General features: G+C 42.6%; 1 protein-coding gene across 2 annotated transcripts; it reads left to right on the top strand.

Moving 5' to 3' along the window:
- The first annotated feature begins 7177 nt into the window (after positions 1-7177).
- On the top strand, positions 7178-25444 carry traf7 (TNF receptor-associated factor 7). 2 transcript variants are annotated; one of them, XM_069710127.1, is made up of 23 exons: positions 7230-7264; positions 7696-7762; positions 9574-9747; positions 9915-9972; positions 10094-10185; positions 10374-10490; positions 10660-10752; positions 12389-12422; positions 12515-12746; positions 12900-13034; positions 13239-13334; positions 13453-13574; positions 15386-15459; positions 15566-15614; positions 15965-16092; positions 16548-16630; positions 16747-16786; positions 16937-17053; positions 18099-18221; positions 21812-21931; positions 22307-22438; positions 22640-22759; positions 23049-25444. In XM_069710127.1, exons 3-23 carry the CDS (start codon positions 9634-9636, stop codon positions 23061-23063), a joined length of 2094 nt encoding a protein of 697 aa, XP_069566228.1. In that variant the 5' UTR covers positions 7230-7264; positions 7696-7762; positions 9574-9633; the 3' UTR covers positions 23064-25444. The 2 variants fall into 2 exon arrangements, with proteins under 2 accessions (XP_069566227.1, XP_069566228.1); XM_069710126.1 differs by lacking the exon at positions 7696-7762 and having other exon boundaries at positions 7178-7264.

The following is a 25444-nucleotide window of genomic DNA, read 5'->3' on the forward strand; positions in this document are numbered from 1 at the left end:
TGGTTCCTATATGAAAAATGTGATTTATTTGAGGATTAAACATGAATGTGTGAGACTAAAGGTTTCGAGGTGCAGCCAAACATAACTGGTCCAAACCAACTAAAAAACTAAACAAGGGTCATTGTGTCCAGTGAAAGTGGTTCTGCAGGTGGGTTTACTCCGAGTGTGCACTTTCTCATGCTGCCTGGTGGATTTTATTCTGCAAATCTATTGTTTTATTCTGCGGAAACCGAATCTTGGTGACCTTTTGAGTGCAACTAAATTACTTTGGACTTGTGGAGTTTTTTTTGCTCTGTGCCTCTGACAGCTAAAGCATTGGGTCTACAAATTAAGGTCACACTGGTTAAAACTGTATGTTTATGGGTATTTTTGTTTTGTATAATGCTGCACTTTTGAGTAAGTCAGTGCATTGCAGTTTTGAATGTCTCTCATCATATGGGTCATAGTGCCGTCAAGCTGACACGTTAATGTGCACGTTAGTTACGTCTGTTCTTTAACTTTGTATGCAATCATGCTGTTCTGAAGATTTGTCATTTATGATCTGATTAAACAATCAGCATGTTAGCATTGTCATTGTGATGTTAGCATTTTGCTGAACGCACATCTTAAATTAAATACAGTCTAACAAAATTGCAGGATTTGCTGAAGATACTTTGTCCTGTGGTGCCAGTATTTAGTTAAAACTGAAGTTTTTTCCCATCGGGAAATGTCAAAAGACTGAACAGGTACAGATGTTATTAAAATCTCTTTCCACACAGAGGGATCTGGAGACACCTTTTGGCTTTTGACGAGCAGTTCTAATCCAGGATGCCCCCACTCTTTCACCCATTACCATTAATCTGATGTCATTTATGGTGTGATATATTTGATGAGCACTCACAGCCGGTAAAGAGGGTCTGGATTAGATTATATTACAGCTCTTTGTGTAAATGCGTACGCTGCTCTGAGATTGGATACTATGTTTTTGTGTATGCGTATGTGTGTGTTGGGATTAGACGTCCTTCAGAAGATTACTGATGCTCCATTAGAGAAAGTCTTCTGGTTCAAAAAGACCAAACTCAGTGGTCCTTTAAAGCAAACACACACAACCAGGGATGATTAAAAACATACATGTATATAATCATGACAATTATAGTAGGCAAGCAGAAGACAAACTAAATGTAAGAGTACAATTATTATCCTTGACTGTTGCAGTCATGTACCGACCATAATGGATTTTTAATTGTTTACACATTTATCAACATATACTCTGCGAAGTCTTTAGTGCAACATGTCACATAACAGACAACAGAAACAATGGCACCTAAACATGACATAATTAACTGAATGACATTTAATTACACTTAATGAGAACAGACATAAACAAACCAAGAGATGGATTTCATGCGTTACTGTTACTAATGCATCATTCGTGTTTTTTCTTTAGGAAGCACTTCTTTTCTCTACTGAAGAATTTTGTTCAAATGAGATGAATCATTTTTGCATGCAGAATACTCTCTCTGCTACAAAAGATCACCTTTCTTCATCTGGATTCATCAGCAGTTCAGTTTTCTGTGATGGGCATCGATGTTGACCGCTTCATATTCCACCTTGATAATGGGACTGAACAATATAACCACTAATATTTGTCTGTGAATGTTGAACTGCCTCTGCTCGCATGCGAAGAGGTGGAGTTTATTTGAAACTGGAAAACACACACACACACACACACACACACACACACACACACACACACACACACACACACACACACACACACACACACACACACACACACACACACACACACACACACACACACACACACACACACACACACACACACGTACAGATGTGAGCACCAGCAGCACTTAGAGACAGGCCCTTACTCAGCACTGATCATTAATTCATGACGCACGTCTCAGATAGAAGCTGAAATCAGAAACCCCAGCTTTACATTGCCAAAAGAAAAATGACTAACTGACCAAGATAGATAGACATACATAAAAAATAGATGGGATACAGGGTGAACAAGAGATAAAAAAAGAAAGAAGGATTCATTTGGATGAGGGAAGGACTGCCTGTGTTTCTTGTTCTGTTAAAATATTGACTCTTAAAGGAAATCTTCCTTTCCGGCTCACTCATTTTTCCTCTGCTCAAACTTTGAACTACCCTGACCTCAATCGATATCTCCTAATATGCAAAAAAGTATTAATTTTAACAAATGAATGGACAAATGATATATCTGTGTCTGATCTGTTTCTTTGGTTCATATTTCCAATCACAAGCAAGTGAGTTAAAGGACATGTTTGCACAATTGCCAGCTGTGGACGTGTTTACGGTATAAAAATGGAACCTCCATGAAAATAAATTAATTCTCTCTCATCCGTCATCACGTCCTCCCTCTCTCCCTCCTGCTGCTGCTTCCATCATCCTGCTCTGCTTATTCCACCAACCGCACTGCCCCCACCCTGCCCTCCTCTATTGTGTTTCCTGGCCATCTCTCTGTAATCCAGTGTGCCTCTATGTGGCTCTACAGCATGTGGCTCAGCTGCACTTTGGCCCCTAATGGACCCAGTCAATGGGGAGAGTTGCCACCCTGTTGTCTCTATCCAGGTCAAGTGTACACATATCAGCGTGTGCTTGTGTGTGTGTGTTGGTGGGCAGGCGACTTTGTGGAGTGTGTGCGTGTGTGCTTGCCGGCTGTGTCACACATTGGTGCAGAAAGATAAGTTCAACTGATCTCTGATGAATTTAATTTTAGACTCATGTTGTGTTAATTCCAGACTTTTAATTTTAACTTAATGCATTGTTGTGTGTGTGTGTGTGTGTGTGTGTGTGTGTGTGTGTGTGTGTGTGTGTGTGTGTGTGTGTGTGTGTGTGTGTGTGTGTGTGTGTGTGTGTGTGTTGTACATTTTACGTAACTTGTTTTAAAGTGGAGCCTGCACTTAAAGAACTGTGTTTCTGTTTTCATTTGCAAGGTACCTTATAAAAGTAATTTGTACATGACACTACAAAGAGGGTGTGTGTGTTTAAGTCTGTATCATCATAAATGTGTGTGTTCAGTACACTAATGGTGACTGATTTTGCAAGTGTTTGGCTTTTTTACTATGTGCCTTCATGAGGCTAATGTTTTTAATCCTTTACCCATGTAATTTAATTGATTAACCAATTGAAAAGTAATGCCAAAATATGATCAACAATTATATTCATGAACAGCATTCAAAAGGGATTCCTTATTGAACCAGAAGGATCCACAAACACTTTTTGGAGCAACATTTATGGTGCCTCAAAGAACCATAAATGTTGCTCCAAAAAGTCCAAAGAACAATTTGTGATAGTTCTTTGAGGGTTCTTTCAGGAAAAAGTCGCAGGCTCCTCAAAGACATTTTTGGATTTCAGAAACTTTATTTTTCTTTGACTTAATACGAACAACTGCATGCCAACATGCTCACAGGGCTAAGCAGGAACCTACTCTGATGTCAACAATTGAGTTGTGGACTGCCATTTTGAGTTTATTTTTGAAAGCACATTTTAACAACAAGGCAATTCAAAGTGCTTCACATAAAACCAAGCCTCACGTCTGGAACTTCAGCCATCAACATCTTGTTTTTCGGAGCCAGTGACCACATTGAGATGAATTGGGGAGGAGCGAACAGTGGATCGGACTTGATCTGACAGAATATCCCAGAACACTACGCTTGCCCACCTGTACGGGAAACCTGACTGCACCCCAGGCATGTCAATCAAACCAGACACACCCACAGGCTTTTTCACAACTCTGGGTTTGGTGTGTGTCACAAATTACAAAAGGTAAACAAAAAAGAAAAACCAAAAGCCAAATTTCATGGCAATCTATCAGATACTGGTGTTGAGAGATTTCAGGATGGTCCAAAGTGATGAACCAACAGACCAACATCCCAAGAGCCTCATGGTTAAAACAAAGCAAGACATGCCATTAAAGTCCCTTAACATTTGGTTTCAAAACTTGATTTCAAATACAACGTCTTGATAACATTGAATATTTATGACTAAATAAATAGTCAAAACCAGCATATACTGCAATAACTGATGTTAATAATCATAATAATTAATATTAATAACTGGGAGCAGCAGAAACAAGCTGCCAGCAACACACTGTAGGCTACTATTTTTAAAATGTATGTTAAATTGTCTATCCAGGACTTCCCGTAAAACATAATCAGTCATTTGGCTGTGTTGACTCTGGTTTTGGGACTGATTGAACCAAAACAGTATAGATTTGTGGGCATGAAAGCCTAACCAATGAGCTGAAAGACACTAAAATGCTCCACAGAGCTGAGGGGAACCACAGTCAGGTGGGAATTATTCATTGTTTATCATCACCTCAAAATGTGTGATCCATTGTTATTTAAAAAATATTTACTATAGTGGCTTTAAACTGTAAATGTGCACCCATGGAGCTAAATTGATAGCTAACTCTGATAAACATGAATGATGTTGGGATTATAATAACAGTTCCGATGATCACCTTCCCCTGGTGAAAACTTACAAAGTGCCACAAAAACAGAATGTATGCAGTTCCTCTTTAAAATAAAATAAGACAGTGCTTTGCAGACAGAAGACACAGTTACTGCGACTGGCTAAAACATTTAAAGTCACGTTCAAAGCGTGTTTCATGTGTGAGAGGGGGGAAGACGGAGTATTGTGCACACTGTCAGCCGTCACAGGCATGTTTATCTGCACAGAAGGAGACAAGTGTTTTGTGAATGAAGACTCATCCAGTGTGACACAATCAAACATTCTGTGGTAGCACATTCAGTGAGACTGGCAAAGATATTTTGTGCACACTGACAGCTGTTTGCGGCGTCTTATCAGCATGAAAGGAGGGACAGCCTTTCAGAAAATGAAGCCCTCTCTGTGGACTCGAGAGCCTGCTCGGCTTTTATGATCACAATTGAAACGCAGTGTGGCAACCCGTCCGAACCATCTGTAACAGAGAGTTTGAGAGGGCTGGCTGCATGTGTGTGTCGTGGCAAAATGTTTGTGAGCGTTTGCTGGAGAGGGGAGTCTTGTCAGTGCTGTCCCACAAAAAGAAGATAAAGCTACTAATGGCCTGTGACTCCTCTAATGGAACGCTGTGTGTGTGTGTGTGTGTGTGTGTCCACATCAACAAAGCTGCATTCAAAACATCTTTTATTCACGGCTGCATTACGGCATTCAGGCTTGATATTTCTCTCTTTCCTCTTTGCTCCATCCTGTCTCTACATGTGCGTATCTATTCACTTGCACCTCCTGTTTCCAGGCTGCAGAGCTGCTCGGATCCGCCACATGCGTGTCGATGAAAGATCCATGTTGTTTCTTGAGTGTTCATCATGCACCTCTCCTCCCTGCTCCTCACATCACACCACTTTGCTGTGAAAGTCAACACAGATCATGAAAAAATTTGTATAATAATAACACATTCAGCTGTATAAATTATTAATTCATCCAGTTTATTTTCTGCAGCATTATTACTTAAGTACTTTTACTTTAATATTATGCTGACGTCTGACGGTGAGCGTATTGTGTCACTTCCTGTGGCAAACACTGTTGAGTCCAGCTCGTCAAGGACATCTCTGTTATTTTAGCATCTATTATCTGGTTTACCATCACTCAATCTCTCTGCACCTTGTCTTATTTCGAATTATAACAAATACTTGCTAACCTCAGCACCAAGGTTGTCATTTCCATAATCTATAAATGTAGTGACAGTCAGGGCAGAGTTCATTTTTAAACCAATATGGATAACAATTATATTTTCCATTAGAACCGCATTTTGGCCTCACGGCCTAATGTTCTGACTGGATATGAATAATTAGCTCCCTCTTCTGGTGAAACAAAGTAAGCATAGCAACAGAAAACACCTTACTAAAAGTGCCATTTACACTGAATACTTTCACCAAGTAGCTGAAAATTCTTGGGAATCTGTGAAGGAGAAAAGGGAATAATAATAAAACAAAACAAAACAAAACAGAAAAACTATATTTCTCACGCCGACTCGTTTAAAATGTAAAAGCTGTTGCAAGGACTGCTGCAGGTTTTACAAGCTTTTACAGGAAGATCCCTTGATGACACATACATTTCTTCTTTGCTGATGTCGCTCGGTCTAAAGTTTGGCAACTTTTTAGACATTGTTGTCCAGAGCTGTGGGTGGTTGTTAACAGATTGTAGGTATCACTGTGTGTGCCAATATCATCAAGCAATATTGCAGTTTTAATTTCGTATTACAGTATTTTGTTGCATTTCTTACACGGTTTGTTGAATGAATTTGTTTTCACTTCTCTTATTGCCACTTAAACTAAAAGAAAGTTCATAGCAATCAATGAAAATCAGAACAGCTCGGTTCTGAATTCATGGGAAGTGTGATAACTGGATGAATTTATCTAGATTGATTTGGTGGAACAATGTAAACAAATAATAGCATGACACTAACACGGTTCAACAAAGTAGATACTAGAGATGTACATCCCCATATTCAAAATATTATCTTATTGTCTTTAAATAATAACATTTCTACATGACCTGTCATTGTAAGCAGTTGGGTGACACAAGCGCAATAACTCCTTAAACAGGATGCTATTTATCAGGCAGTCAGACAAAGTCAAAATGCAGTGCAGTGGGCTCAAATTCATCCCAGATCCATTAGTGACAGCTGAACCTGCATATACATCCGTCTCCTGTATATGTATTGTCTAAATGTATCCCTCAATGCACGTTTAGATGTATAGATTATGCATGTAGTGTCTAACCTGCTATTTGATTTACATGATGCAGAATCACATGGTAGTGTCATGTCTAGTGTTTCATCTTAGGAGAAACGCAGCATCACCCTTGGACATCTGGCACCGTATTTCACACTCTGTCTGTGTTGTTGGTCAGAATATCTCCCCCATCACACCACCATGCACGTGCATTAGCCGTAAAACGTGATGGTTGCTGTCGCATGATCGCTGGGCCTCCGCGAGAACCAATAACGACGCGGTGCCGCCGGGAATGTGGATGGACGCGGTGAACGGGGCGCTCTGCACTCGCTGTGCGGAATTTACTGACAGCGCCGAGTTCAATGGCAGCTCCGTGAAGGGGCTTGTGGGTAGCGTAGTCCTACAGCGGAGAAAAGGACGCTGGTGAGGCGACGGCTGCACGCGTTCAACTACAATACCCACACTGCACCGCGGCAACAGAGCCTTCCGTGTAAGTGAGAGTCAGAGAGGAAGATTGAGGAATTCGTCTGCAGACTCGGAGCCAGGCTGTTGTAAAAAGAATGGTAAGTCTACAAAAATGAACAAAACCACCTTTTTAAGAATACGTATCGCAGTGACTGCGAAATAGCGCCGATTCTGTGATGGTGGGTAGCGGAGTTTGCCAAGGACCAGGAGGAGCAGGGATAGCTAATAAAAATGGATCATTAGCTAACTTAAGCTAGCAAACAAGCTACTTTATTTAGCTCGCTAATTATCGCAGTTTTAAATCATTGTTGATAAGATGACGGCTGGCAGGGAACCTTTAAAAAGAAGCTCTTCATACGAGATAAGCAGGTGCGAGGCTCGTACGCTCTTGCACATCTAGCTTTTGAACATTTAGCTCGCTTGCTAGCTTTCTTCAACTTTGGTTCGTTGTGTGTGTGTGTGTGTGTGTGTGTGTGTGTGTGTGTGTGTGTGTGTGTGTGTTTCCTCCGCCCACCTCCTCTGTGTGGAGGCTCCCCTTTACGGGAATCTCCAGGCCGGTGAAAAGAGCCGGTGACGCTGGTCGGAGCGGATTAGAGGTCCTGGATTGTTTCACAGACTGATTCTGCAGCATCGAGCTGACAGTCCGCATACCTTCGTGTTTCCATCAACACCTCGTTGTCCGGGTCACTGGTTTTTGGCTGTCACTTCTCCCTCTTCCCTTTGTGCCCGTGCTGCTGCCTCCCTCTCATGCCTCTCAGCTCCCCCCCCCCCCCATGTATTTGAGGGTTTGCAGATGTTGGTCACTTTTCACTAGTGTCCCTAATTAAAGCCTTGATATGACTCAATGTTGCTCATGTCAAACAGCTGGTTTTTTTGTTGTTGTTGCTGATTTTTTTTTTCTTGCTTTCTCAGCTATTTGTGTGTCTCAGAAGGGTTATTCACTTTAACGGGGGAGTAAGAAGCATAATTGCATTGGTATGATTTGGTAGATAAATGCATATGTTCAATATGTGAGTGCGTTCCTCAAAGCCCAGTATCTACAATAAGGTTACAATAGATTTCAAATGATAAGTAGTCACTTCTGCAACTTAACACTTCCTCTTCTAAGCTGTTGCTGACTGACTGACATTGTGCCTGAGTTTTGCTCCCATCTGTATTGTGTTTACTAAGAGTGCACTGATCCAAAGTTTTCACGTCCATTAGAGCACTAACAGTTATTTCTGATATTTACTTTAGCAGTGAATCAATTAATCTTTTTTGTAAAATGTCAGAAAATAGTGAAGTTTCAAATGTCTTGTTTTGTTCAACAGTTCAAGACCAAAAAATATTCATTTTACTGGAACAGAACACAATCAAAGCTCCACAATCTGGACAATGATGAATCATATTTTAGGCATCTGTGCTTCAAATTAAGTATCAAAATAATTATTACTTTATTTTGAATTAAATAACCAATTAATCATCTAATAATTTCAGCTCTACTCCCAATGCCCCTTTCGATACATATATTCTACTAAGCTATCATGATCAGATTTTAGTGCCGCACTCCTGAAAAAAGCAGAAAATGTGTATATTATTTTTTTTGTAAGGTACCAAGAGATCAGGGCTTTCTCATTTTTTTTTATAATGGCATTCAAATGTTATACTACTTACTTTAAATCGCTCTCACCATAGGCAATGCCCTAAATAAGATCAGTAGTGGTACAAATACCACTCTGAGGTATTTATGTAAATTTGTCAGCAAATAAAAAAGGACACAGTACTAACTAAATGAAATGTTACAAGTTCAGTGGTTTTTTTTTTGTAAAAGATAATTATTACAGACTGGCTGAACTTTAAACTTTCTGTTGTTTCTGGATTTCAACTTGGAATCTTTTCTGCAGTACTTCTAGAAACTACAGAAAACAATCAGTTGAACCAACTTAAACTATAAAACGTATTCTTCATAAGTGTCTTCTTTGCTGTAACCAGTGAATCAAAATCATTATGTTGGATTGTGTTGTTGTGCCCAAGTCCAGTGACGTAGGTCCAATGTCTCCTTTACAAAAGTAAAGCTGTAACAGCTGCATGACACACTTTTTTTTATTTTTGTTCTCACTGCATTGCCTCTCGTCGAGCTTGAAGCTCTACTGTAGCAGCTGGCAGTCGCCAACATGTCTTGAGCCAAATGTGGGTCTATGTTTTTTTTTTCCTGTTTTTTTTTTTTTTCTGTCACTGTTAAAACATAAATCCAACTTATGGCTTGCATTATGTGCTTATCCTGTTTTCAGTGTGGTTTCTGTAGTGCTGCTTAGAGAGAAACTACCAGAATTATTATTATTATTATTATTATTATTGTTGTTGTTTTTGCAGTAGGTGTCACACTAATGTCCAATAACCTCCTCGTCCTTTTTCTCCTCTTCCCCAGGGTTAGCAGTCCGGCTCGCTGCCAGTGTTTCCGTGTACATACGTGTGTGCGCTCTGGGTTATGAGCAGCAGTCAGACGCCTCCCTACAATCGATACTCCGGAGGAGCAGCAGCCGCTACCACAGCAGCCATCCCCAGCAGCCCCTCCACCCCCCCGGCAGACTCTGGCAGCGGGGTGAGAGACACTCATGTGACATGGAAAAGATTTGTGTATCAAATATCTACATTGTACTCGTGATTTGCGGTGTTTTGCTGTTGTAATAACTCGTTCTGTTTAAAAATAGTTGATACTTTCCCTTTTTTTCCCCCCACCACTAATCCATCTAACTTTCTTCACTGTAGAGCAGGATGGAGGCATCATTTGGCCCTACCTTCTCAGCCGTGGCTGCTGGAGCTAAAGGTGACTCGCAGTTAATATTTACCTTTCCAAATGCTCCTTCTTTCTCTTATTATATTCGGTGTAAGTAACTCTGTTATTCTGGCTTCATTTCTTGTGAATTTGTTGCTTTGCACGTTTTTAGCGGAAGGATCCAGCACCTTCAAGCAGCACAGAAGAACCCCCTCCTCCTCAAGTACGCTGACCTACTCCCCTCGCGATGACGACGATGGAATGGTAAGCACTCAAACACACACACACACACACACACACACACACACACACACACACACACACACACACACACTCCTGTAAATTGACATTTTTCAAACATGATCTGATATTGAAAACATTAATTTATGATACTATTTATATGTGAATTAGCTTTGACCTCTTCTCTCCACTGTTTTCCTGGCTCACCTCAGCCTCCCATTGGTACCCCTCGGAGGTCCGATTCGGCCATCTCAGTCCGCTCCCTCCACTCCGAGTCCAACATGTCCCTGCGCTCCACTTTCTCTCTGCACGAAGAGGAGGAGGATACGGTATGGCACCCAGCACGAACATATACCGCTTATACAGAAAGCAAACGGAAACACACGCCAAGCTGATACTCCATAGTCACATTTATAGATGCACACCAACACATTTACTGCATAGTTCTGGAGCTGAAACCGTAACTGATCAAATTAACAAATGTACGTCTGTGAGCAGGAGCCCCAGGTGTTTGCCGAACAGCCGTCAGTCAAACTGTGCTGCCAGCTGTGTTGTAATGTCTTCAAGGACCCTGTCATCACCACATGTGGGGTGAGTTTACGTTTGTCTTTTCAAGCTTTCTCTCCATCTGTCCCATCTTTCTCATTCCGTCGGTCTCCCAGTGTTTGATCTGTTCTTTTCTGCTTTTTTTTTTTTTCATGCTTAGTACAACAGCTCGTAAAAAGCTTGAAATAGTTTTAAATGAACTGTTTGTGGTCTGGGCTGTAACAACAGGGAAAAACACAAGTATCTGGCTCTGACTGGGTTAGTGATAAAGTTACACCATTGGACGGTCGAATGCCGCAACATCCTGTATCCGTTTCACATTAAAAGCCCTTCAAGTGTTTTATACATATGCTGGGTTTTGACTGCGTCTTGCTTCTTGAGATTTTCATCACGATAGTATACATTTTCTTTGAGAGTGTTTAATGACGATTCTTAAAGGAGCAATGTGTAGGGTTAATGGCATCTTGCAGCGAGGTCGCTCCACCGCCCTCCTCCAAGCATGTAGGAGAATCTACAGTTGGCCATGAAACTCAAAGAACATGAAAGGTCTACACTTATGAAAACATAGTTATAAATTATATATTCCATTTCTGCCAATGGATCCCCCTAAATCCTACTCACTAAACCTTTAAAAAGTTTGGATGATGGCGTCTCCTTTTTTCTTTTCTTTAACAGACCTAACTCGTTACTCCCGGAGGTCAGGGACATTTCTTACTACTTTAGTTTATGGGGATATGGGGATGGATGGATGGATGGATGGATGGATGGATGGATGGATGGATGGATGGATGGATGGATGGATGGATGGATGGATGGATGGATGGATGGATGATGGATGGATGGATGGATGGATGGATGGATGGATGGATGGATGGATGGATAGATAGATACTCACTCACTCACTCACTCACTCACTCACTCACTCCCGCAAGGGGACATTTTTTCACTACTATTTAAATAGTCCCTGATCACAATAGCACGATCAGTATCTGTAACATTTCCTCGCTGTGCAGCAGCTAGTCCGAGATACTGTTTTAGAGTGCAGGCGTACGTTAGCACCCGGTAGAGCATGACAGAGATGTCATGTTCTACCGGGCTGAGAGGAAGTTTACATTTATGTTTTTCCTTATTGTAAAAGTTATTTCTATATTAATGCATCATCTGAAACATACTTACAAGGCATAAATCTAACCACTGTTGTTTGTGCTATAACAATGCACATTTCTTTATTTCCTGGTGAGGATGCTCCACTCTCAGCCTCTTTTAGGACTATGCCATATATTTAGCCACAAAGTCAATTAAAGACTTCTTTTCTTTTTTTTTTGCTGGGTTCATTTAAAAAAAAAAAAAAAAAAAAAGTCCCCTGGAATGATAAAGCCATCTGTATACAGCTAGAAACTGTCTTTGTTTCAACTGAAAATCAACCACATCAAAATCCCCAGTCGCTGCTTGAAATGAGAGGCCTGTTTCAGTCTGCCTCTGTCTGAAATCAGAGACCGGCAGCTTTGATAATTGCTACAAATTGATTAAACTGATAGTGAATTTACCCCTGTGATTATTAGGAGCTGCATATGTGCAAACAGAAAGCTTGACCGACAGCATCATTAACAAATGGGGCAGCGCATTTTAAATGTATTAAAAGGCTCAATAACAAAAGCACTCCTTTTCCCTCCTTCCACAGCACACCTTCTGCAGACGATGTGCCTTGACTTCAGGTGCGTCTTGTGTGAGACCTTTGCGACGGCGCACCTTTTCAAAGTGTTTGTTTTGTTGTAATGTTGATCAAATCCTCGCTGCTTCCTTGCAGACAAGTGCCCGGTGGACGCGGCCAAGTTAACGGTCGTGGTGAACAACATCGCAGTCGCCGAGCAGATCGGCGAGCTGTTCATCCACTGTAAATACGGCTGCAGGGCCACGGCCGGCGGCGCCAGCGGGGCAGCGGCGGCGGCCCCCCCCACGTCCACAGTGGCCGGGAAACCCGGCGTTTACGAGGTGGACCCGCTGGGCTGCCCGTTCACCATCAAACTGTCCACGCGCAAGTAAGGAAGCGAGGAAGGAAGATTTGACAGGATGTTCGCCGCGAATGTGAAATGAAACGGAGCGTTTTGCAAAGCTGCTGGCGCCGGTTTATTTCGATCCGCTCCGAACCTGCCCTCTGCTCGCCTCACGCCAACTCTGTGTTTTCTGTGCAGAGAACACGAGGCCAGCTGTGACTACAGGCCGGTGCGGTGCCCCAACAACCCCTCCTGCCCCCCGCTGCTCACCATGAACCTGGAGGCTCACCTCAAAGAGTGTGAGCACATCAAATGTCCACACTCCAAATACGGGTGAGTCCCAAAGAGGAAAGGTGACATTATTTTGCTGCACCTCTCTCCATTTCTTTCCCAAAATGAAAAACGAAATGAAAATATATATTTTTTTGAGTATTCTTGCTTAGTTGCTGCCACTCTTTTTGTCTTTTGTGTTTCTGTACCATATCTGTCAATAGCACCTTCCTTTCACTAACCTGCCTCTCTTCTGCCTCCCAACAGCTGCACATTCATAGGTAACCAGGACACGTATGAAACACACTTGGAGGTGTGTAAGTTTGAGGGCCTGAAGGAGTTTCTGCAGCAGACTGATGACAGGTGAGCTATATTCAAATATCCAGACTTTTTGTTTTGGACTCGGTTGTTTCTTCCCGTCAACCAGCTCTCAAGCGCTTCGTCTATCTGCACGTCCTCTGTGGCCTTCGGCTGCGTTCAGGTTCCACGAGATGCAGCTGACTCTGGCCCAGAAGGACCAGGATATTGCTTTCCTACGCTCCATGTTGGGCAAACTGTCCGAGAAGTTAGATCAGCTCGAGAAAAACCTGGAGCTGAAATTCGGTAAGATTCAGTTTTACCTGCTCATTCAGCCAAAACACACATTTCTGTTTGTAACATTTCGCTGCCATTTGCATGTCTGGACGCTCTGATCAGGACGTCGCTCAACACGCCGGCGGAGCGGGTGGACTGTTAGCGTGTTGCTCAGTGACAGTGTAGAGGCAGCTGCGGAGGAACAGGTGCTATGGTTATTCTCATAACGTTCTCGTCTGACGCGTTTGTACTTTGGTTCACGTCGGCCAAATATCAAACACGGCAGGATTTGTAAGAGAACGTCCCAAAGAACGACTCGTATTGTTAATTTCACAAAGTTGAGGAGACCCGTTTTCACACTATACCAATACAACAGATACTGAAGACCAAACTCTGCATTTCGTGGACATATTCCCTGGAGAGACGACCCGGTTCACTTGATTAGATGTATTTGTGTACAGCAGTAAGGAAACATCTGCGACGGCAGTCGTAGTTTAATGTGAATCTACAACTGTTTCATAGTGATTTCAGCTGTTAGCTGAAATGACCAAACAATGATTATATGTACAGACATTTCCTGCACTTTTTGTCAGGTCATTTTAAAACTTTGTACAGATGGGATATTTTTTGAATACATGGTTAAAACAAATCTCGATTAAAGAGGATGTTAAAGAATCCAAGAGGACACATTTACACCTTTTATAATACAATGTTTAGCAGCTGGAGTTAAAACCACAGTTTTGGTAGAAGTACGATGTTGAACAGGTTTTGTTTTGGTCTGAGGTGAGACGACGGATCCACACTGGTGACCTGGTTTGATGAAGATGTTTTCAGCTTGTGTGTAAAAAGTGAGTCTTTTGGCCGCGGAGGGAACTACAGTACGTCACGTGTGATACAGACGTGGATGAATATGTTGGTAACCTTCTCTGAAAAACAAACGGCAACAACAACGTTCTCTAAAATACCTCAAAACTAACAAAAATAATCGGCATCCATCGTTGCTGATTCATTGGTTAATAAAATTCGGACTCTGCTTTTGATTTTTGATTCAACAGAATATTTTCAATAATAATTCAGAAAGCGATGGATGGTGTGATCAGACACGGATGAACCTCAATCTTAGAGTTCATCTTTTATTCATTTTCCTTTTGATTTTTTCCACGCTGCGCTTCTGTTCAGTCCAGCGTTCATTCTCCTCTTGTGTTAAACGGTGCGCACGATGATGCCAAACAGCCGAGCGACTGCTTCTCATCTAGATAGACTCATTACAAGACTGAAGATGCGGGTGATAGTTAACAGAAACAGTTACTTTGAAATGTCACTATAATCCAATTATTTCTAACATTTTTAAGGGTTTCCAACAAAGCTGCCCTGGCCAATTTACAAGGTCTTTGCAGAAGAAGCCAGAATAGCTCTCTTTTTTTTTTTTCATTATTTATTTTTGCTTTACTCTGACAAACCAAAAGCATGCAGGTATACAGGAATGAATTGCTTTTAATTTCATGACTTATGAGGAGGAATGAAGGATTGTTGCAATGAGCCATCAGGTTACCAACTAACTCATCCACGTTTTAAATGCTGTTTCTTGAGTCGGTGTTGATAAAGACTCGGAAGTTTGAAAATGAAAGAAATCGGGAAATGTGGAGTTTCTAAAGAAGTGAGTTTTCCAGACCTCCGGAGCCGGATTGTCACTGCCGCGTGAGGCTGGCAGCACGGCGCCACATTAGGTGCTGCATGTGTAATCTGCAAAGTTGCATTGTGGGTAAAGAATAATGGAATATTCTTTTAAGGTGTTTTTTCTTAACTTGTGTGTTGTGTGTGTGTGCGCATGTGCGCTTCAGATGTGTTGGATGAGAACCAGAGTAAACTCAGCGAGGACCTGATGGAGTTTCGTCGAGATGCCTCCATGCTTAACGTAAGTGTGTGTCGGCAACATTAATGTGCGAGATTAAACCTTTTGATTTGGAGACCAGAATAAAAGTACTACAAATACTTGATATACCCCGACGGTGTCTCCACAGGATGAGTTGTCTCACATCAATGCCAGGCTCAACATGGGCATCCTGGGATGTAAGTATCCACCTGCCTGTCCTCTGCTCTTTGCCTCTCTCATTGGAGGGAAATATTTTATACATTTTTTTTCCTGAGAACTGGAGCCTGTCAAGTTTTAAAATGATTCAGTCATTAAGTTCTGCTGATTTAAAATGCAATTTTTATTTTTGTTTAGCTCTGACTGCCTTATCTGGCTGTTCCCTCTTCCTTCCTCCTCTCCCTCACTCACCCTTCTTCACAAACTGTCTGTCACTTCCTCCTCCGTCTGGCTTTTTAACCTCCTGTTTCAGCTTTAGTTATTCTCCTCTCGTTCAGTTTCCAATGACAAACACACATCCAGTCTATCCCGTCTCTGTGCCTGTGTGTAGCATACGATCCCCAGCAGATCTTCAAGTGTAAGGGGACGTTTGTGGGTCACCAGGGTCCCGTCTGGTGTCTCTGTGTCTACTCCACCGGAGACCTGCTCTTCTCTGGGTCTTCTGATAAGACGATTAAGGTAACAGCACACACACACACACACACACACACACACACACACACACACACACACACACACACACACACACACACACACACACACACACACACACACACACACACACACACACACACACACACACACACACACACACACACACGGTCAAGGTAAATGTAATGGCAACCGCCTACTTTTTATTTTATTTTTAGACACATTGCTAATTTGGCCTGAACACAGCCTTCACCCACTCGGCTCTAAAGACATCCTGATATCTCCCACTCACAGCCCTCCTGCGTGTTAGAAATGGGGAATCATAGAGGTGGTTCTTTCTACAGAAAAACATGAAACAGCCTCGAGTTGCAGCCTTGACATATACAGTTATTATACACGTTAATACATACCAACCCACATCCATTTTTACGCGTGTTAGCAGTATGTTTATACATCTCATCTCCTCCTCCCCTCCCCCGAAGGTGTGGGACACCTGCACCACCTACAAGTGTCAGAAAACCCTTGAGGGTCATGATGGCATTGTACTGGCTCTGTGTATCCAGGGGTAACTAATGCACACATGTACATTTAAGCTGTGATCATAACATACATGTCAACTGGGAATGACCTTGCTCACCCCCTAAGCATGACTCGGTGATATCTCTTTTTTGGTCTCCATAGAAACAGGCTATACAGTGGCTCTGCAGACTGCACCATCATCGTGAGTAACATTCATCACTGTCCTTCCTCTTTTTAGAGGCTTACTCGTACCATCTCGGGTTAAACTGTTTGCATCTCCTGTTGAAGTTGTGTGTCTTGACTTCGCGTCGTGTTCCCCCCCCCCCTCCCCCCGCTGTGCATCTTTGTATAGGTGTGGGACATCCAGACGCTGCAGAAAGTCAATACCATCCGTGCTCATGACAACCCTGTGTGTACGCTGGTCTCCTCCCACAACATGTTGTTCAGCGGCTCCCTGAAGGCCATTAAGGTACAGCCATGTACAAGATGTATCGCTCGGCTCCCTTCGAAAGCCTTCTGCACAACAGAATATAATGTATTTAATCGAGTATTTAAGAGAGACAAATACAAGTAGAAATGGGGCTATAAAACAAACAAAGCTTCTTTTTTTTTTTTTTAAATCAACCTAAAGTCCTACATTCTACAGTGAAGAGAATACAGGCGAGTTTGGAGTGTGTCCTTAAATGTTTCCAATGTGGGAGCTATTTTATAGCTTTTATTATTAAGTGGAAAGCCTGTTCCACAGGTAGACACCGCAATATGACAATCTTCTCATGCCAATTGTTTTTGTAAATTCTGAGGACAGAGAAAATTGCTGGTGTAAATGGTGAAATAGGATCTGGAATGTATCACGGTGTTAACCCCTCTGGGGTTTTATTATGTTTTTTCCGAGTGAGTAATTTAAAATCAATTCAGTTCTATTTGTGAGAGATAAATTCACAGATCAACACGTCAGTATGAGATGAATAATGATAATCTGGCTGTATTGTATATTACCATGGTGGTGAAACACTATTTTGACAGTAGACTTTAATTTGGGATTAAAGTGACAAATGGAAAACACCAAGGTGTGTTGCGACACTGTCGTTTTGATTGGTCCGACAGTGTATGTCTGTGATGTCACTTCTCCTACACCGGGACTTCCTTTTATTACCTTACTGTGCCTCCTCCCGCCCAGCTTCTCTCTTCTTCATTTCAGGGACATCATGCACTTAAATGTTTTGGCAAATGCATCATGTGTATTTAAAGGGAAGTAAAAAGGATTTTTAGTGTTACTTGTGTCAGCAGTTTTACAGAACGCCTTAATAAAGTTTTCATCCCCAACAACTACAGCGGCTATTTTTAGTGTTTCATCAAGCCTGCACTCTTGTACAGTTGGAAGCCAGCAAAGAATTTTTTATTTTTTTCCTTTTGTTTCAACTTCATTGAATTTGTGTGTGTGTGTGTGTGTGTGTGTGTGTGTGTGTGTGTGTGTGTGTGTGTGTGTGTGTGTGTGTGTGTGTGTGTGTGTGTAGGTGTGGGACATCGTGGGTACGGAGTTGAAGCTGAAGAAGGAGCTGACCGGTCTGAATCACTGGGTTCGAGCGCTGGTGGCCTCTCAGAACCACCTGTACAGCGGATCATATCAGACCATCAAGGTCAGTGAAGGGGTGGAGTTGTCGTAATAGTAGCCCTCCAATCATATGTTTGTTTTGTCGTAATAGTAGCCCTCCAATCATATGTTTGTTTTGTCGTAATAGTAGCCCTCCAATCATATGTTTGTTTTGTCGTAATAGTAGCCCTCCAATCATATGTTTGTTTTGTCGTAATAGTAGCCCTCCAATCATATGTTTGTTTTGTCGTAATAGTAGCCCTCCAATCATATGTTTGTTTCAAATGTAAAAACTCTCAGCGACGACCGACCAATCACAGTTCAGCAGCCACACGCGTCGAGGTCACATTCCTTGACACATTGAAGCAGCATGAATGGAGATGTGTGAAGGCCGATGCCCCGAGTGTTTTTTTTTTTAACCTCCGAAAACAAGCAGTAGTTTAAGAAATTGATTTAGTCGTGTGTTTATCTGCTTTAAATCAAAGGTAATAACGTTGACATTCCTGAATAATTTGATTATTACCTGCAGTCATAAACTTGCACTTTAGTTTTGGGCAGGAGTCGTATCATCAGCTGACTATCATTACGTCAGATTACATCTCCCCTGTTATTTATTCAGTTTTTCCATTTCCATTCCTACATTGCAACTCCAACCAAACTTGTTTAAAGTAGCGATATGTTTGATTGATTCCTTCTCATCCTTTTTCTCTTTGTTTATCACTGCATTGCTTGCCTAAGTTTGTTTTTCCAATAATAATAATAATAATGATCCACTAAGCTTATAAATTATTCAAAGATTATGTTGGAATTAGTTACTGTTTATTTTTGTATAATGCTGTACTATAGGTACAGTTAACTGTAATACACAAAGAACGCTGTCTCTTCGTTTCCATGTCTTCTACACGAACCATCAGCTGGTCATTGTGCTGGTTTTTTTGTCTGCAGTATGTAGCTATACAGCTTCTGCCAAATGTTACACGCGTAAGTATGAATTCAAATGAAATGGCCGCAAACATTTAAAAAGTCAGATGGAGAGGGGAGATTTCACAATTTCAGCATCACCAATGGATTACACCGACGAGCCGATGAAATGTTCTGGTGACGTTTCAACCGCCCAAACTTCGAAATGAGAAACTGCTTTCATCGTCGACTTCTGTGTGCAACGAATGAGCCATAGTTAAAAAACAAAACAAAAAAACTACGAGTTTTACAGTTTCTATCGTAAATTGCATCTATGTTATGCTACAATAGAAAGCTTGACACAGCAACAGTAGCTAAGGGAGCCAGGCCTAACGAACGATTCGTTAAATACAAGTCCTGCATTTAATATGTTTCGTTAGATGTTATGTCATTTGTTCTTCTGATCGGGAATGTTCTAAAATGAGGTTTTAGTTTTGCAGCAGAGTGAAGATGTGAACGTTTCTGGCATTCGCTGCAGATGTACCTGCCAGTGACAGATCTGAGTGGGATTTGGAAGTTGGCTGACGTTAAGTTCAGAATCAGTGCATGAAAATCAAAAGCTGGAGGAAGATGGAAAGATCGCATCGTTACGTACAGCCGCCCGAGGGACCGAGAAAATGGCTCCCGGTGCATCATGGGAATAATCAGCACAGTCAGAGCGATTCTTAGAGGAGTTCTCCGGATGAAGAAGTTTCGATGCACGTCCTGCTGTTATCACTCCTGAGCACATTCTGGGTGTTAGTCAGAGAACTGAAACCTTGCTGCAGTGTGTGTGTGTGTGTGTGTGTGTGTGTGTGTGTGTGTGTGTGTGTGTGTGTGTGTGTGTACAGTTGAAACTGACAGGATATATTGTGGACTGGATGTCGTCCTCGTATAAATCAGACTTTTTGTCTCTTGCTGATTGTCAGTTTTATTCTCTGCCTCACTGTTGAAAGTACTTCGTGTAGTAGTAGGTGTTTGTGTGTGTGTGTGTGTGTGTGTGTGTGTGTGTGTGTGTGTGTGTGTGTGTGTGTGTGTGTGTGTGTGTGTGTGTGTGTGTGTGTGTGTGTGTGTGTGTGTGTGTGTGTGTGTGTGTGTGTTGCTGCAGTTGGTCACTAATGACTACCTCAGGGACGCTGGAGAGAGATAAAGACGGGACAGAGTGAGTGATTGGTTGAGGGAACGGGGGACGTCTGCGGAACAATGAAGGATGAGGAAAAGGGAGACGGAGGCGCAGATCTGGTCGACTAGGCTCCTTTTTGCGACGCTCGTCAGCGGAGCAGTTCGTCTCCAGCCGGTCCTCAACTCAAGAAGCTGTTTCGAAAATATTTGTGCTTCGACAAATGTCGGCAATATCCAGTGAAGATGATCTTTTGTGAATCTTTTGGCAATCGTATAAGTTCAACACAAAGTTCCTAAGAGGCTGTTTGATCCCAGAATATTTTGTTTTGTTTTGTTTTGTTTTGTTTTTAATGCAAGAAATGAACTTTGTTAGTTTAGTATTTAAAAAAAATTTTTTTTTGAATGTTTGAGTACTGGATCAGCGTTTGAATACAAGTGCAGTATGTTACAGTGTAATGGATAGTCGGCATGATTAAACTGCTGCTCCTCAGCGGGATGAGTTTAAAAATAGAGACGGCAGAGAGAGAAGGGAGATGTTGCAGCTTCCCGATATGTAATGGAAGCTGGTTCAGACCACACAGTGTTCTCCTTATCGGTGACGTCTGTCACATTCAAACAGAAATACCACCTCGTCCAACTAACGACTTGATCCGGTGTGTCTGAAGTTAGCCTCGCTTTGGTGTGTAGGAAATCCACAGAAAAGCCATGAACATTAGAACAGACCAATATTTCAATATTTCCATCACGACTGAGTCCCTTTTAAAGGAATACTAACGTCGCTCTGCGTCTGGTGGATGTCAGTAAATGACCGCTTGTTTCCAAGTTCATCATATCACTTTTATAAGTTGATGATGTCAGTGTTGTGTTGACGGATCGTTACAGAAGTTTTTTTTTAAAATACGAGTTCAATTAAGTGCTTCAGTGTTAACTCTGGTATGTTCTCATCTGCAGAGACCTGATCATCTCATCTGCTCTGCTGTCTCCTCAGTAGTTTTATTCTGGACGTTGGTCGACACTAAAATAACTTGTTGACAACATTTTCAATAACTGATGAGCTGACGTCATTTAAGAAATACGAAGTTGTTTTCTTTTCGTAGCTTCTTAAATGTGAGAATTTAACGTTGAATGTTTGAGTTTTCTGCCTGTTCACTTGACGGAGTGACTGAAGACGCCACTTTGGACTATTTCTCACATCTGACGGGCTGAATGATTAATGGGAAAGTAGCTGCAGCCATTTTACTGCCGAATATGAATATGTGTGTGGGACTGATAATATGTGACGGAGTTTCAGCTTTCTGTCTTCCTGGCCTGTTTTCGGTGCCGTGTTGTCATTGGCCAACAGGACTGGCCAGTTAAACTAGTAATGGCTCTCCATGTTGCCATGGTGATGAAGATCGACAGTTTCCAGCTGCTAAAGTACTTTTTCCACTGCAGATAACGGCGTGTTGCTGTGATGTTCATCTGTTTTCTCTGATGGAGTCTTCATCCTGCTCCTCTTGCTCCTCTTCATCCTGCTCCTCTTCCTCCTCTTCATCCTGCTCCTCTCACTCCCTCTCTCTGTCTCCCTGTGGTCAGATCTGGGATATCCGTTCTCTGGAGTGCGTTCACGTCCTGCAGACGAGCGGCGGCAGCGTCTACTCCATCGCTGTCACCAACCACCACATCGTCTGTGGAACCTACGAGAACCTCATCCACGTAAGAGACGCACAGGAAGCACAAACACACAACATCTGCCCAGAAACACCACACCGTATCTTCTCTGTTTCACAAGACACAAGGTTGTTTTTGATCCTATTTATATGTATATTTTTTTCTGTGGGCATCCACATCATATTCATAGAAGTATGATCAACTATGAATTCAAGGTTCCACCGACTCACTCAAACCTTCATGTCAAAATGTCTTCTCAGACAGAGACTGCAGCGGTGTTTGTGTTGTGATGATGATGATGATGTGTGTGTGTGTGTGTGTGTGTGTGTGTGTGTGTGTGTGTGTGTGTGTGTGTGTGTGTGTGTGTGTGTGTGTGTGCGTGCATGCGCGCGCGCGCGCGTGTGTCTCTGTCTCCTCTAGGTGTGGGACATTGAGTCTAAAGAGCAGGTGCGAACCCTGACAGGTCATGTGGGAACAGTTTACGCTCTGGCCGTCATCTCCACCCCCGACCAGACCAAAGTGTTCAGCGCCTCCTACGACCGCTCCCTCAGGGTGAGGACAGACACTGTGTCCGTGTGTGTGTGCGTGTGTCCGTCCGTGTGTGTGTGTGTGTGTGTGTGTGTGTGTGTGTGTGTGTGTGTGTGTGTGTGTGTGTGTGTGTGTGTGTGTGTGTGTGTGTGTGTGTGTGTGTGTGTGTGTGTGTGACGTGCAGTGCTCGTACGTCACATGATGCCAGTGCTGTGTGTGTTGTAGGTGTGGAGCATGGACAACATGATCTGTACCCAGACGCTGCTCAGACACCAGGGCAGCGTCACCGCGCTCGCCGTCTCCAGGGGACGCCTCTTCTCCGGAGCTGTGGACAGCACCGTCAAGGTACGACACGTCTCCTCCTCCTCCTCTTCATCCTCCTCCTTTGTTTTCAGAATAAAAGCACTTTGAAATAAGTTCAAATCTCAAAAAAATGTGTATAATGTTTTTGTAGTTATTCTGCCTCTGTGTTGTAACTATGCGGAATCCTCAAACAGTAATCTCTCTGTCTCTGTCTCTCTCTCTCTCTCTCTCTCTCTCTCTCTCTCTCTCTCTCTCTGTCTCTCTCTCTCTTTTTTTGTCTCTCTCTCTGTCTCTCTCTCTCCTTTTCTGTCTCTCTCTGTCTCTCTTTCAGGTGTGGACTTGCTAAACCGAGCGTTCGTCCAGCCGACTTCACCTCCCGTTAACGTTTCCACGTGATTTCGTCCTCCACCCGTCTTCTTTGATTGTGATTCACACACTCCTCAGTGGCCTCATCATCAGTGCATTATGGGGCACAAACAGAGACCAGCTGCCTTACGGTTGCAACCCACACTTGACCCCCACTACCACCACCGCCGCCCCCCACCGAACCAGAGCGGGGGACGCAGGGACCATCGTGGCCGACGGTCCGTCCCGCTTCCCGCAGACTCAAATAAGCCCGAAGGCTGGTTTCACAAACCCGGAGAGACGCCACACTAACGCCAAATTACGTGTCGTCACGGGGGCTTTTCAAAGGCAGTTTTACTCCGGAGAGAAATCCCACAATGCACCAAAGACAAGGAAGTAAGATGACGACAAGGTTATTTCATACAAATGAAGTCCGAGCGGTTTTAATGTGAAGAAAATTCAGTGGCAGCTGCCCAGTTGTTGCGTTTCCACATATTTCTGTGGCTCAGCCCCGAACAGAGCAGCAGGTGACCTCTGCGCTCGACAAGTGCTCAGATCTGAGCAGCCGACGGTCCACGTCACAGATGAACTGGATGAATTCCACCTTCATATATTGCGCTTTGACTCTCGACACCAGCGTGAACGTTATTTCAACGACTTTAACCGGTTTGGTTTTGGTCCTAACGAACTGAGTCGTTGAGTTCGGCGTCCGAGCCGTCACATGACCTCCGGTGTGGACCGGATGTCTGTTCCACGAGAAAAAAAAAAAAACAAGAAAAAAAGTCCAAGCTGACTTGTCCAGTTCATTTGAAAGCAAAGCAGAGAGCTGCTGTGTGAGTGCAGATCTGTGATTTTCTTTTAGTGGGAAAATCAAACACTGAATTATTAAATTTGTCGTCTGACTGTAAACCGTTCAGATGTTATATGGACCTTGTAGATATGTATTTATGAAGATTGTTTGGAAACCATTAGAGCTAGATTAATGAGCCCGACCCATGTGTCACCCAGTATTGTCTTATTTGAAGACCATGTCAGTCTTTACCAGATAATGTCTGCGACTATCTTTTTGCAGATCATTTGGCAGATATTAACGTATCGCAGATATATCGTCGTATTTCAGATACTTCAGCCAATGTTTTCACATTGCAGAGATGGTGGATATACAGCTATAAATATATATCTCTATACATATATATATATGGATCTATTGATAGACAGCTAAAAGGATCTTATCTTAAGAAGTCCTATATGGGTTAACAGTGTGCCTGTTTAACTCCATGTTCACGTGGTTCGTTAATCACGAAGCTTTTTGTTCTGCAAATACCGGATCGGAACAAAATGTTGTTTCTCTCCTCTGCTGAGACCAAATGAACTGAAGCTCTCGGCTTTAGGTTCGAACCCGACAGTCGGGTCGGTTAACGTTGTGGAATCTACATGTGGAAGGATGCAGGTGTCAGTTGTTGTTTTTTTTTTTTTTTTTTTTTTTTTTAAATCTTCTCTGACAAAAGTTCAATTAAATAGTCGTCCGCGGTGCTTTCAGGGCAGTCGGCGTGTCGATGACATCACCGGCGAAGAAGCATTCGAAATGCACCGAGTTCTGAATTTCGTCGGGGTCGGCGCGGTTCAGGTTTCGTGAAACCAGCCTTTCTCAAACACCTTTTAAGAAACGCAGACTTTAAAGTGAATGACAGATCTATAGATTTAGAGTTTTATATTTGTGCCATGACGGAGCTGACTTCAGAGCCACTCAACGGTTTGTACAGTTGTGTAAAATAATAACAGATTGTGTCCATGAGATGACTCCCAACACTGGCCAGCCTGACGGAGAGAGAGAGAGAGAGAGAGAGAGGAAAGACGGTCTGCATGTGCCTGTTATTGTGTCTACGTGAGTGTTTCAACGAGTGCCATACGTGTGGATGTAAAGGAAGCGACGGCCGTAATGATGTCTTTTTCTCCCCTTCCTTCCTCTCTGACCGTAAATGAACATAACCCGTAGATTAGCAACGAGGCGAGCTGCTGGCTGTGTGTAATTAACCTTGAAAGTCCCAGAGGCAAAGAAGGAAGCCGCTGAGCAGCAGCTCCGCTTCACTAAATTCTTTGAGAGACCCATATTGGGTTGAAAATATGGGGAAAAAAAAAAAAGACTAAACATGCCGGGAGGAGAGTTGATGAGATCATGCACATCAAATTCAGACGCTTCGGCTAAATTCGATTTTTACAGGTTTTGATCTGACCTCTGCTTTACTGAGCAGCCGTGATAAAGAAGACAGAGGAAGAGAAGACAGGAAGTGTCCTCACTGGTCACAGTTTCAGTGATTTCTTGTATACTTGTAATCATGTAAGCCTGAGTTGATCATTGATCAATAAAACTGTTGTACACTT

Source organism: Brachyistius frenatus, unplaced genomic scaffold (assembly GCF_029030835.1).
Source record: "Brachyistius frenatus isolate BFR_SWC_R1_liver_20210118 unplaced genomic scaffold, ASM2903083v1 Contig_90, whole genome shotgun sequence".
NCBI lineage: Eukaryota > Metazoa > Chordata > Actinopteri > Embiotocidae > Brachyistius > Brachyistius frenatus.

What these genes read in the sequence shown, in the direction of transcription:
- traf7 (XM_069710126.1), top strand. Translation starts at nt 9,634, where the DNA reads ATGAGCAGCAGTCAGACGCCTCCCTACAATCGATACTCCGGAGGAGCA. An exon ending in TGTCCACACTCCAAATACGG is followed by an intron (nt 13,035 to 13,238) that starts GTGAGTCCCAAA and finishes GCCTCCCAACAG; the next exon opens with CTGCACATTCATAGGTAACC. An exon ending in CTGCAGCAGACTGATGACAG is followed by an intron (nt 13,335 to 13,452) that starts GTGAGCTATATT and finishes GGCTGCGTTCAG; the next exon opens with GTTCCACGAGATGCAGCTGA.